This window comes from Beta vulgaris, chromosome 5 (genome assembly GCF_026745355.1).
Source record: "Beta vulgaris subsp. vulgaris cultivar EL10 chromosome 5, EL10.2, whole genome shotgun sequence".
Classification (NCBI taxonomy): Eukaryota; Viridiplantae; Streptophyta; class Magnoliopsida; order Caryophyllales; family Amaranthaceae; genus Beta; species Beta vulgaris.
In genome coordinates this window covers 6,013,215-6,027,673 of record NC_079206.1, presented here as the reverse complement: position 1 = coordinate 6,027,673, position 14,459 = coordinate 6,013,215, and the positions used below count along the sequence as shown (strand labels likewise).

The 14,459-nt window shown below is 33.6% G+C and overlaps 1 protein-coding gene across 1 annotated transcript; it reads left to right on the top strand.

Annotated features, from left to right (window-relative positions):
- The first annotated feature begins 6,464 nt into the window (after nucleotides 1-6,464).
- On the top strand, nucleotides 6,465-12,360 carry LOC104892410 (putative cyclic nucleotide-gated ion channel 8). The gene is made up of 7 exons (XM_010678336.4): nucleotides 6,465-7,006; nucleotides 8,199-8,769; nucleotides 9,108-9,320; nucleotides 9,770-10,077; nucleotides 10,190-10,301; nucleotides 10,877-11,113; nucleotides 11,306-12,360. Exons 1-7 carry the CDS (start codon nucleotides 6,954-6,956, stop codon nucleotides 12,032-12,034), a joined length of 2,223 nt encoding a protein of 740 aa, XP_010676638.2. The 5' UTR covers nucleotides 6,465-6,953; the 3' UTR covers nucleotides 12,035-12,360.
- The last annotated feature ends 2,099 nt before the right edge of the window (nucleotides 12,361-14,459 follow it).

The following is a 14,459-nucleotide window of genomic DNA, read 5'->3' as shown; positions in this document are numbered from 1 at the left end:
TCTTGATGTGAAATTTAACTTAGGTATCTAAGCTATAGAGATGAAGTGACTTGATATTTCCTTCACGCCAAACGTCTAGTATAATGGACGATGCATTTGCATGGATAAAAAGATATAGTGTTTGCTTTGCTTACTTTTAAGATATGGAATATCACGTGTAGAATTTTTTGATCAAAAGTTTACTTATATTTCCTCACAATAAGAAAAATGTCAAATTTTAATAATATTATTTTTTTAGGTAGGTAAGATGAATAATCATATTGGATGGAAATTTCTTGCAAGTTAACACAAGCCAGGTTATCAGGTTAGACAATTTAGAGGGGATGAGAAGGTAAGGGAATTCCTTCTCCCAAAGTGCCTCTAATAGACGGGGAATTGAACACCTAACCTTGAGTCTGGAAGATTCTAGCCTTTGTCGTAGGCCAAACTTAGCTTGGTGTCTTAATATTAATATGATAAAATAGATTGTATGAACTGAAAATCTTGTAGTGATAATCCCTTCTCATCCGAAAAGCTATTAGTGATATATGCTATCAATGCTTAGATGAAAACTTTCTTATATTAGGTAAATTTACTCATTAATACATGAATTATATAAACACTAGTGAAATATCATTAACGGATCCAGAAACAAGGTTTACGATTAATGGGTTGCAACGGATGAACGCAGAGCTGCTAAAAGAACTCAATTGATTCGATTTTTTTGAAAACCGTATTTGTTGTGTCGTGTCGTGTTGTGTTATTTGAGTTATTCCACTAGCAAAATACTCCTCAGAGATAACATCAAATCTACTTAGAGTCTTAGACCCTCATATTAAGATATGTCGTTTATTCCCAATATTAAATTGATTTTTCAGAAGCTCACACGAGGGGAATTTACAAAGTTAACTTTTTAATGGATTCGACTATAATATGCTGTAATAAGCCCCTAGACCTAGTGGCACTGATGTGATGTTAAGGATTTCGAAGATGCGATCAAACAAATTGATAAGATTTGTATTGAACTAATAAATTGAAACAAAGAATCGGAATTTGTGAACATGGAGATTTTGGTCACGTTGATACGAATTAATGTGTCATTTACAAGGTTAAGGGCGAATGTACATGTACTCTTTGTTTGGTGCGACTTTGCTAGAATTGAGCATTATAATTTATCATAATTCATAGAGATGCCAAGGACAGCCAATCTTATAAAGTTCAGAATAATTGACTTTATTGTAGCTCTAGCCTTTAGTAGATTATGGTATTATCGATTTTAGGAGAAAGTTATTGAGAAAACACATCAAACTTCTCCTAATGATATTTCAAATCTTTTTTCCATTGTTATTCCTATTGCACATGAGTTTATTTTCATATTGACTTTTATTTTTGACAATATTGATGTAGAATTGCAAACGGAGTAATCACCTTGTGGCTTAGGGTTTATAATATATTCGTATTAGGAGTTTAGGACCCTAGGGGTTATCATCTACCATCCATATAATGTAGAGTTACTCACTAACGTACGATTAATTAATCTTAAGTTCTAGTGATAACCATTAGTTTATTAAATTTAGAATAAATGCACAACCAACTAAGTAAAAAAGACAATTACGTTAGCGAATTATGCATGTAAAACAGCTACGCAAGGACCTATCTAAACCTAATCAATCCTGAATTTGTTTGTATAACGTGAAGACAACAGATTCTAAGACTTGCTATTCAAAAAAATAGCCCATTATAATTTGAGATTGTATTGTGTCGGATTCGTCCGACACAATATTTTCGTCGGACGACTTCACTTGAGTTTCAGGTAGTTTTCATTTTTTTTCAGGTAGTCTTTATTTTTTTTCAGTTAGTCTTCATTTTTTTTCAGTTAGTCCATTATTTCTTTCAGTTGGACTTTGTTTTGTTTCAGTTGGTCCATTCTTTGTTTCAGTTGGTCCATTATTTGTTTCAGTTGGTATACATATTATGAAACAAAGTCCAATTGAAACAAAACAAAGTCCAACTGAAACAAAAACAATAACCAACTGAAACAAAACAAAGTCCAACTGAAACAAAAACAATAACCAACTGAAACAAAACAATAACTAGTCCAACTGAAACAAAACAATAACTAACTGAAACAAAACAATAACCAACTGAAACAAAAAAAACCAACTGAAAATGGAAAATAGGAAAAGAATGAAGAAAAAACCTCGATTTGTTGTGAATTGTTGCCGCAATGTATTACAAGTTCTGTAAGGGAGTTCATCTGGCGTAATAATTCAGGCAATGACTTTAGTTCAAAGCACCACTACTTGAGTTGAAGCGATTGCAGTGAACAAAGTGAGTTGAAGACCAAGTTTAATTCATTCATCTGAGGGATTGTGACCAAGTTGAAAAAAAGAAGGAAATTGCAGAACTAATTTCTACTTCTGCACGCAATTTAAAGATAAACCAGAAAAAGTTTGAGATGATTTTCATTCTGCAAATTGAAATTGTATGCTGCTATAACAATGACAATTGGTGGTGTTATATCTAATCGAAGCTTTGGTTCTTTTCTCTCTCCTGGTAATTTTGCAAATTCTATGCTTTGAATTTGTTTCTTTTAATGAAATTTCAGTGTGATAGAGTCATAGAACCAAAGAGCGTGAAGGACGCATTGGGTTAGGCTCGTCTGACCATAACTTATGGTCAGACGGTCTGACCCAATACTTTCACTTATAATTTGGAGCAAATTTGAAGAGTAAAAATAGATTGTGAACCAATTTATTTTAGATCCTTCTGATTTCTATATGGTCAGTGGCACAGTACTCTAGTGTCTATTATCAATTGTCTCTAGTCTTACTTCAAATTGGGACATTAGATCAAATTCCACTTAAGTATGGCGTATACAGACCATTATGCATCCCATCGTTTCAATTCCTGCATGTAAGAGCCTAGCTCGGCTTTGAGCCAATTCACACTTCACAGTCAATATTAACTAACTATTTTGTTTGTTTTTCAAATAGGACTATACTTAGTAGTAAAAACTAGTACTTCTATATAGTTAAGAAAATAAAAGAGAACATCAGACTATATCTCGAGGAAGGAAAGAGAAGATGTTTTTCTTGGCCCTAGCTACTTCATTATTACTCTCTTATTGCTGCACAAGTTGGCCATTAATTAACTAACCTTTATTCTTAGTGGGTTAAAGTAAAGACCCTTTTTTTTTTTTGTCCATTCCTCTTAAATTCAAGAAATCATCTTCCAATCACAGAAGAAAAGGCTCCATTTCGGCAAAAAGAAACTTTGCAAGATTAAGAAAGCTTAGAAGCATAACAATATTGGTCACTAACTATAAAGTATCGATGTTTTGAATTGGAAGAAACTGAATTAAATTTTACAATGAAAAACTAAATTAAACTTAATTGAAAATAATGAAATATCATGTGAGAATGTCTAAACTAAACTGAAAATAAGTCTAAAAGAATATGACGGCCTAAATCTTAATCCCAGTAAAACGCCTCCAAATTTAAATTTTGACCCTACCATACACTAGCACATAATGTTAAAACCTTATGAGTTATGACTATAGAGAGCAAGTAGTTGAGTGAACCAAGGACTAACGTGTGGGATCCATGAAGATGAAGAAGACGAGGCGTAAGTACTAGCTCTATTATTTTATTTTATTTCCATAGGAAATAAAAAACTAGGGAAGATCCGACGAGAGGGACCATCCTAAAGCATCGTCCTTTCGAATGATCAAAGAGAAAACATGAACCGGAGAATCGAACTAATACGTCTGACTAGCTCTATTAGATTGCTTGTAGGTTGCTGAAATGCTGAGGAATAAGAAGTGAAAATTATAATTTATATTAGAGGATAAAAGTGTTAAACAATATTGTCCATAATGATAAATTCAACCTCTATTTTCTTTTTCAAAGGTTAATTCGTAAAATTTGCATATTAGTTAGTTGAATTTTATTCCAGTACGAATCAGAAGCGAGGCAAATATGTGCGAAAATAATGAGGGTCCTGTACAATTTCTTTAATTGGGCCCTTTATTTGTAGTTCAAAAAAGATAGAAGTATAATATTCGTATTTATAACTAGTTAATGACGACTATCTTCAAAAGTTTAAGCAACAAAACTTTGATGAATTTCATTTTCTCATTATTCTTTTCCTTACACTTTTACTACTGATCCAAATGTTTTCTTTTGTCAAATCTTCAAACAATTAAAACTAGTCTTCATATGCACGCGATGCGTGCGTTAATTTCAAAATTTGTTATTCTATTAGATACTCCATTCGTACTTTATTTATGATTAAACTTAAATGTGAAAAATTCAACAGTTAGATGAATTTAGATATATTAATTCGCTAATGTAAAAAAATAAAAAGGTTGTGAGTGATTGTTAACATTAATTTTTTGTGAATGAATATTGAACAGAAAGAACAAAAATAATGAGTTGGTTTAACTGAATTAAAGAGAATCAAAGGTAGTGAATGTTCAGACTTTTCATGTGCACGTTATGTATGCCATCTTTTTTTATAAGGTATAAATATTTTGTCCATTTAATTTTTGATTGAAGTATTTGATGCATATACCATTTTAAACTTGTTTTGAATGGCAAGTTGGAATGAGAATTTTTAAATGATTTGCTTTTGTAATTTTTTTCATTCCATTAATTAGATAATTAAGGGTATTTTAGTCACTTCAAAAGAGGACACCACACCTCCTCCCTTGGCTTATATAATAGAGATAAATATATTTTGGGGACCTTATATTTTGGAGGCCCTATTTCACCACCATGATTGCATGGACCAAGAACCACCCTCGATATGAACTACATAAATCGGACAAATTATCATTATAGTTTAGCTATTTGGTAACACGCAACAAAGGACTCATTATATTCTACACATGCAAAATTTTGTAAATTAATATATGAGATAGTATTAATTCATGAAGTAGAATCTACATTACCTACATATATACTTTCATTTAAGTGCTAATTAAAGAGTGTTATTAGTCTAAAATGACCAGGGGTGTGAGTAAATTGGACTTTGCTAAATCTAAATCTAATTGAAAAGTTTTTAGATTCAAAATATTGAGTCCAAATTCGATCCAAACTTTTTTTAGTCTGGTCTACTTTAGTCTGAAACCTTAATCTTGAGTCGAATCCAATCCAATACAGTTCAATTATTATATTTAATTTTTCTTGATTTATGTTTACGAAATTTTCTTATGATTGAAATTTGAAATATAAACTCATTATATCCATTTCATAATACGTTATATACATCTTCAAAATTTATAGTAAAATTCAAATTGTAAAAATACAAGATCCAGCCCAAAATAATATTTATAGCATAAGAAACATGAGGATCATACACCTCAGACTATCTTTATTATTCAACATAATCCAATTTGTACCGAGGATCAAGCACAATAATAATTAAGATCAATATTAAAACATAGTTACAACATTAGAATCAGAAAAATGAAAAATAAAATTGGAAAGCTTAAATTAAAGTAGAATATTATGAATAAAAGTGAAATTAGATTCATAGCTTGATCTAAGTTGGGAAGAAACAGAAAAAAAGAAAATCTATATATGTAAAATATATTTGGACTTGATTGGACACCAAAAGGTGAGTCCAACTCCAGCAGTCAGAAAATATTTAGACTCGAAAATATGATCTAATCTTATCTTATAAAATTTTAAATAAGTTAAAATAAATTGAACTGAACGAGACCTAATAATATATGCAATTATGTATTAGTAAAAAATCATAAAAGTTTGATATTATTAATTGAGATAAATCAGTTTAGATCCTATATGATTATGTTTTTTCTTATATATTTGTAAAAATTTAGAAAATTATTTTAGGTAATTCTAAATAATTCCAAGATTCCAAATATTAACATGAATAATCGAGGGAGTACGTGTTTTTTCTTATAAAAAAAATAGATTATTGGTATATCTTTACAAGTTTAAAATAAAATCATAATATTTCTTCTAACTAATTTGCTAAAAATGCTCTCAGTTTCTTCATTGGCTCCCCCCTCCCTACATTTCCAGATCATCTCTCTTACAATCTATGTTGGTGCCATAATCAATCAAATATGTTCTTCAATAATGGCGGATATTTCATTCTCCTTTCCACATTAAGGTTTTGTGACTCATTCTATCTTCAACGTCCTTTTATTCTTATAATGATTTCTATATTTTCATATTTTTCTGTTCATTTTCATAATCGATTTTTGATCAATAAGAAAGGCAAAAAGAGAAAAGGATGATTGATAACAATAATTACAAATATTAGAGATTGCGGTTTAGATTAAGACATTACAATCTAAAAATCTTTGTATGCTCATGAACATATTGAATCTTATATCTAGCATGTATTGAAGTGTTTCCTAATTGGAAGATTTGCATGAATGTTGGCATTTTAAAACATGCAAATTGTAAATCCTATTAACTATTGGTGCAAATGCAAATGCTTTTTTTTTTTCTTCGGGCAATATTACATATTTTTAGATATTGGGTCTCCCATTTAATTCTTAAGTGTAACTGTTACATCATAATTTCTGGTCCACAAATCAGTCGATGACATGAAATAAATGACATGAAATTCATGTCATTATTTGTACAGTTGATGACTTCATGTCATTCTTGTTGGATTCTATGTCATTATGCATGTTACACAATAAGTTTTGGTATAACATGTTACACTCGAGATGCACTATTGTGTTTTTGGTTTAAATATGGTCTCTTTCACAAGAATTGATCACTTTGGCTTTGCGTAAGTATCACTTGTGTTATTCTAGTGCAGGTTTTTTTTTAAAAGATGAAGATAATTGATAATTACAGTTAAATTTAGAATAATTGGGCTACCTTTTGAAGCTAGAAAGGGAGGAGCTAACTTTTTGATTTGCTCCCATCAAAAAAAAAAAAAAAAAATTGTTGATTTGCTTTAGTTGATGAACTTCTCCGTTGGATATGTCGGCTTACAAGTCACAGGTCATTGGTGGTCAAAGAGAAAAGTTCGTAAGGTATAACATCTCATCATGTTTTAACATTACAAGCTAGTCCATCATCAGTTTTATACATTATGCTTTCATTTAGCATCATTCTTATACAAAATTTAACGTATGTGATAATTAAGATATAATCCGGCTTAGTGACGGCCACTGGTGCGGGCTGGACGGGCCGGACCATGGGCTGTAGTGGGTTGGGATGAGATTTCACGGCCCAGGACCAGACCATGAAATATATGGGGTGGGCGGGCTGGTCTGCGGGTTGAAAAATCTTGGCCCACACCGGTCTGTTACCGGTTTTCACGGTTCGTGGGTTTGGTGGGCTGGACCGGGCTGACGGGCCGGCATGAGAATTTTTTTTCAAAATTATTTAATCATTGAAATTATTCATTATTTTATATAAAATCTTTAAAATAAATTAAAAATATATACAAATATTAATATTAATGAATAATTTCATTATTTTTAAATTTTATTGAATTATAATATATGCAATTTGATTAGAATATATACAATTTGATTAAAATATACACAATTTAGTTCAATATTTACTTGGATTGGGCTGGGCTGGTTCATGGGCCGGGTTGGACTGGTTTCATGGTCCAGGCTGGGCGGTTTTAGTAGTGGGCTTTAGTGGGTTGGGCTCAAGAAATCTGGCCCACGGCCCACCCACCAATTTCACGGTTCGAGCTGGGCTGGACCGGGCTTTTTGCTGGTCCGACCCACACGACCCACGAGGTGGGCTGGGTTGGATGGGCTGGATTGGCCCGCACTGTTGGATTGACCCGTACGGTTCGAGCTGGGCTGGACCGGGCTTTCTGAACTTTTATGTGTTCTCCTTACCTTTTAAGTACTTTTGTATAACTTCTAAACTTTCAAGATCTTTTTGTATCGAATTTTCACATACTAAGTTATAATATTGGTTTGATTGGGTCAGACTGTTTGATACAAGTATTGCACTAATCTTTTAAGACTTCGACATTTTCCTTTTCACATACTAACTTATAATATTGGTTTGATTGTATCACGTTGTTTGATACAAGTATCGCGCTAATCTTTTAGACTTGTTATTTTTCTGAATCCATATGTCTTACCCTACTTATGCTTCTTCATGAAATTTCTATGCTACAACTTACCTTCACAATATAGGGTATTCTTACTTCTAATCTTAACATTAGTAAGTAGTAAGTTTTATCTAATTTTGCAGGTTAAACAAAATGGATTCGTTCTCCGCTGCCACCCCTGCAACAAAGAAGTTCACATTCAACATAAATACAATAAAACGTACAGTTTATGGAGCTCAGAATCCAGCAAAGTCTTTTCACATAGGAATGATGGGATCCCAAGGCCTTAAAACAATTGGTAAATTAAAGTCAGGTGTTACTCGAGCTGTATTCCCAGAAGATCTTAAAGTTTCTGACAGAAAAGTATTTGATCCTCAAGATAAATCTCTTCTTCTTTGGAATAGACTCTTTGTTATATCTTGCATTATTGCAGTTTCTATAGATCCTTTGTTCTTTTATCTTCCTATCGTCGAACATCACAAAGATTGCCTAGGAATGGATTATGGATTAGCTATTACAACAACGAGTTTGCGTACCATGGTTGATGCTTTCTATCTTATTCATATGGCTTTCCAATTTCGTACTGCGTATATTGCACCATCTTCTCGAGTGTTTGGACGAGGGGAACTTGTGATTGATACGGGAGAGATTGCTAAACGTTACTTACTGCGTTATTTTATCATTGATCTTTTAGCTGTTCTGCCTTTACCACAGGTTTGTTCTGTAATTTCACCAACTTTTCTTATTGTAATTGTGATACATTTACAGTTTATGGCTGGTATTCTGTTTAACATATTAAGTCCGGCTATTTGGAAAACTGTTCTCTACTAAACATGTAAAGAGGGGGCATAAATCCACTAGGAACTAGGAATAGGTCCCGCACCAACTAGTCAACAGTGCGGGACCTATTCTTGTGTAATTTAGCAACTGATGTGGGACGTATTCTAGTGTAATTTAGCAACTTTTCTAAGACTCTACTTGACACATCTACCGTTTTTATGTAATTTTAGCAACTTTACTAAGACTTCTTTATCCAATTTCCTTGTGTGCAGATTGTGGTGCTGAAATACCTTGTCAAAGCACGAGGCAAAGGTATAATGGAAACAAAGAAGTGGTTGCAAATAATTGTGTTTGCTCAATACATTTTTAGATTTGCCAGGTTTTATCCCCTAACGTCTGACCTGAAAAAGACTGCCGGTGTCTTTGCCGAAAGTGCTTGGCTTGGAGCTGCATATTACTTGTTGTGGTACTTGCTTTCTAGTCATGTAAGTACGTTCATTGTTATCATGACCTTGTGTTGATTTTGAATTGCTTTTCCATGTTATTATGGAAAGACCTATTAGAACGAATTTGACCTGTATACGCTATAACATAACCAAAACTGACTAGAAATTTTCAGTTTAGAAGGACTTACTATCTCAAAAAAGTGCACTTTAAATATGGAAATTGAACCAAACCCAACAACTTGAATGTAAAATTTTGTAAGCCTGCAACAAGAAGATACAAAAAACTCTTATGTAATACGGGTGCTCAAGGAAATTTACTCTGTTGCTTAAGTCACCAATGTATTATGTATAGAGCCAAAGTGTAATTAATCCAAAGAAGGGTACTAACGAAGATTACATGTTGCACATTTCTCTTTCTTTGTTAATTATTTAGTCTTGAAGGCCATAGTATACCATATGTGTTTAAGTACAGTAGGGCGTCCTTGCAGATTGCTGGAGCACTATGGTACTTATTTGCTGTGGAACGTATCGACACATGCTGGCGAAATGCATGTCGAAGTCAAGGTGATAAATGTAAAGAAGATTTCTTGTATTGTGGAAATCATGATTTGGAATCTTATGAAACATGGAGAAATATTAGCGTGGAAGTTCTTGGTAAGGTGTGTTCAGTAGACGAAGAAGTTTCTTCATTCAACTTTGGAATATATACACAAGCACAATCTTCTAAAATTGTTGAATCTCAAACTTTCGTCAACAAATTCTGCTACTGCCTTTGGTGGGGTTTACAAAATCTAAGGTGATCGTGTAACAATATTGTTATTCCTACAATGTTGTTTTACAAAAATTAATTTTACTTGCTTAATTTGTTGATCTAACAATTCTACAACTTCATTAATTGTATGATGCAGTACACTAGGTCAAGGGCTACAGACTAGTACTTACCCTGGAGAGATCATCTTTTCCATATGCCTCGCTATATCTGGTCTTATTCTTTTCGCGCTTCTAATCGGAAACATGCAGGTAATTCCTAAACACCGTACCTATTGAATGTTCATGCCACAAATGATTTCCATGTGTTCATGTGTAAGCTAGCCCGACTCGCCCTGTTTAACAACTGTAATTACTAGTTACTACCATGGACATGAGATTATTTTCACAAAATGATAAGTACGTTTATCCCCTATTGCTTTCATTCATTACCACTATACCGAAAATTTGCATTGCCACTTAATACGGTCTCTAAAGTTGTAATAGATGGTAATAAATTTTTTGAGGAAAAAAAAAGAGTATTTAGGGGTTGATCAATATTATTTGAACATTGACATAAGACTGTACCCACAAAACTACATACAAATTCAATACTATTACCACAATATCTTACCATCTACCATACAGACTTTGAGCTTGTTTATTACGCGCTAATCATGGAAACTGTAAATTGATATCTATGGCTATGTATTGAAAGGCATTACGACACAAGTCATATAAATTCATTGACTTTGAGTGTTTTGAATTCTTATTGTTTTCAGAAGTATGAAAGAGACATAGTAATATGATTTTAAAGAAGGCTAAAACCTAAAGTCATTATCTTGCAGACGTATCTTCAATCTCTGACTGTTAGGCTCGAGGAAATGAGAATAAAGAGGCGTGATTCAGAGCAATGGATGCATCATCGTTTACTTCCACAAGTTCTTAGGGAGCGAGTTAGGCGATATAACCAATACAAGTGGTTGGAAACACGAGGAGTAGATGAAGAGGGCTTGGTCCAAAGTCTACCTAAAGACCTTAGGAGGGACATCAAACGCCATCTTTGTTTAAATCTAGTCAGAAGAGTAAGTTTCTTCAACTTTTTATTGGGACAAATTTCCATACGTGTGCATCTTATTGGAATTGATCGGCCTTCGTTTCACTTTTACCCACGATTGGACCTGATTAGATCTGATTAGCATTGAAACCTTTTTATTCTGAGGGTGAAGAGAACGCACCCTAAAGTACATCACTAATGTATATGATTGTGTCATTAGGTCCCCCTATTTGCGAATATGGATGAGCGGTTGCTTGATGCCATATGTGAGCGACTGAAGCCTAGCTTATACACCGAGCAAACCTTCATCGTTCGAGAAGGGGACCCCGTGGATGAAATGATCTTCATTATAAGGGGACACCTAGAGAGTGTCACTACTGATGGAGGGAGAAGTGGGTTTTACAACCGAGGGTTATTGAAGGAAGGAGACTTTTGTGGTGAAGAGCTTTTAACATGGGCTTTAGACCCAAAATCAGCCATTAACTTGCCTTTATCAACAAGAACAGTAAAAGCATTAACAGAAGTAGAGGCCTTTGCTCTTAGAGCAGAAGAGTTGAAATTCGTTGCTGGTCAATTTAGAAGACTTCACAGTAAACAAGTGCAGCATACTTTTCGTTTTTACTCTCAGCAATGGAGGACTTGGGCAGCTTGCTTTATCCAAGCTGCTTGGAGACGCCACATGAGGAGGAAAATAGCTGAGCTTCGACGTTTAGAAGAAGGCGAAGAAGAAGAAGATTTTGATGATGATTCCTCAGGAGAGATTAGGAGATTGATTAGGCCGCGTCATGCCAGTTCTGATGGTGGTGGCTCTAGTCTTGCTACTACTATGTATGTCTCCAGGTTCGCTAGGAAGGCTCTTCGTGGGGTCTATAGACTTCGGAGTGGATCTAGCACCACCGGGTTGTCGCTGCAGAAGCCTCCGGAACCCGACTTTTCCCACATTGATTGAGGGCTGTGGTCATATGGACATGGACTCATGGGTTTTTAGCTAGTTAGAAGTAAAAACAATGGGAGAATCTTTTGATTGGATTATTGTTGTTGTTGTTGTTGTTGTATAGTTTAGTTCTTTTTAGCCTAGGAAACGATCTTGGGGGAAAAGGTTTAGTGACAGACTTGTGCTAGTTGGGATTGATCACATTGGGTTAAAATGTACATAGTGAAAGGTTGGAGATAATTGCCCAAGAAAATGCCGTCAGTTTCAAAGGCAATCAAAGAAAGAACTTGAGACAATATAAAATTATGAAGTTTGAATTCGATGATAGTGTACGTGAAACTTAGCTTTTACTACATGATTTTGATGGATTAAAGTTCTGACTCTTAGCATCAAAACTACTATAGTTTTGTGTCTTTCGTGTTTCTTCGCTTTTAAGTATTGAACTATGTCTTGAATTAATTATCTAGCGCTAGGATTAACCAAACACATTGTTTGTGAACCATATTAAATCCTCAGTAAGAAACTAAGAATATGGGAAATACTTTTACCATCTCCACCCATTGTTTACCTAGCAGTACAAAAAAAAACATTGTCGTCTGTAATATTGTTCTTTATATAATGCTTATAACCAAGTTTTTGGCACGCAATTTCAGCAGGATGATAGACAAGGTAAACGGATAAATTATTTATAATAATACAAACATTGGTAGAGGAATGATCTGGTCATGCGGTACTTGAATTATTCTAATTAATTTATGTGTTTACCTCATCTATTATCTCTAAGACCGTGTGTCAAACAAATTGGTTGTAACTATGAAACAAAGGAAGTACATCGATCATAGGAGTATAGTCTAATAACACAAGAAAACATATATAGCTCGATAATAAAATGTCCACCGTTGGTTGAATGCAACGAGAATCGAACCCCCAACCTCACGGTTTAGATAATAGTTGTTTGTGTTATGGGCAGAATGTCCAGTTACCAGTCTGATCTACCCACAATTTTATGGATAACACCGGCTTTGAATCTTGATGGGAGAAAATAAAGGTTGAATGTTGTTTTGAAGGAAAGTGGCAAGAATCACAAGTGGATGCAACTTCATTCTTATAGATCTTGACCCGGACTGTGTTCGAATGGGCCCATGCTCATTGAAAGTTGAACCATGCATGTTCTGGGCTTTGTCTTTCAAGGGCTTCTTCTGAAATCGCTTAAGCACCATTGTTATGAAATTTATAACATAATCTTGAACCTTGATCAGTTGATCTTTTAGCTGTACAGTACAGTAGTATAATTGTATAAATACTTACGGGCAGTTTCGTATGCGGTATTAGAAGGTGGTAATGGCAATAAATTTATCAGTTGGTCTTGTATGAGACCGTTTATTTTTAATTTATAATTAAGCGCGGCCCAAGTTCAATATTAAGAAGAGAATATGCCATCTTTTTTTTTTAATATTATGACTAGTATAATCTATTTAGGGACCAGTTTGATCTATTTTGTGACTAGTTTAATATATTGAGTAATAATATTCTTTAACCTATTCAGTGACTAGTTTAATTCATTTAGTAACTAGTTTAATCCGTTTAGTAAGACTACCGAGTTATTTTTTGAAATTGTATGTCGTAGTTCGAGAATCAAGAAAACAAATGAAGGAGAAGAGAAGGGATGACTACAATAGTGTTGGGTTAGAGTGAAATGCAATAGACTTGTTTATAAATTAATATTGAATTCGTCTGATTTTATGTTAGAATTAGACCGCCTATTTTAATAATTTTTGTAAATTTATACTTCTGTAAATGGCAAAGAAGATATCTCAACTATTACCATAGTAATGACTAATGGGTTCTTATCTCCAACATGTGATTTTTTTAAAAGTATGTTCATTCTCAATCAATACCACTTAATTCTAAAAGGATGAGGAGTTAGCTCAAGAGTTAGAGCACTCCCCTCTGATCCTTGAGGTCAGGGGTTCGATCCTTACCCCCAGCATTATGTTGGGGTATTTCCTTAGCATGCTTTGCATGCTTTACCAGCCAATGTGCTGGTTGTTCCTACAAGGCTAGTAGCCTTGGTAGGGGGTTAGCCCTTGGGCTGACTTAATTTCCCAATCAAAAAAAAAAAAAAAAAAAATACCACTTAATTCTAAAGTAGTAATGGATGATATTACACGATTATCAAGGAAAACACATGTATGGTATGGATTCTCATTGTTATGGATCTTTTCATACTTAAAGAATTGCACTAAAATTTATATTTATTAAAACCAATTAAGTGGGTAAACAAGGTTAAGGCTATGTTTAGTTCACCTGAAATTTTATGATCTGAACTTATCTGATCTGATATGAACTTATTTTTTCTGATCTGATCTGATCTGAACTTATCTTTTCTGATTACAAGATCTTATCTTTTAGATTTTTCTCAATATATAAGAAAAAATAT

Bases quoted from the DNA above. Each gene is read 5' to 3' on its own strand.
- LOC104892410 (XM_010678336.4), top strand. From the start codon at position 6,954: ATGTCGGCTTACAAGTCACAGGTCATTGGTGGTCAAAGAGAAAAGTTC. The intron at 8,770-9,107 runs GTTTGTTCTGTA...CCTTGTGTGCAG, and splicing joins CTGTTCTGCCTTTACCACAG to ATTGTGGTGCTGAAATACCT. The intron at 11,114-11,305 runs GTAAGTTTCTTC...TTGTGTCATTAG, and splicing joins GTTTAAATCTAGTCAGAAGA to GTCCCCCTATTTGCGAATAT.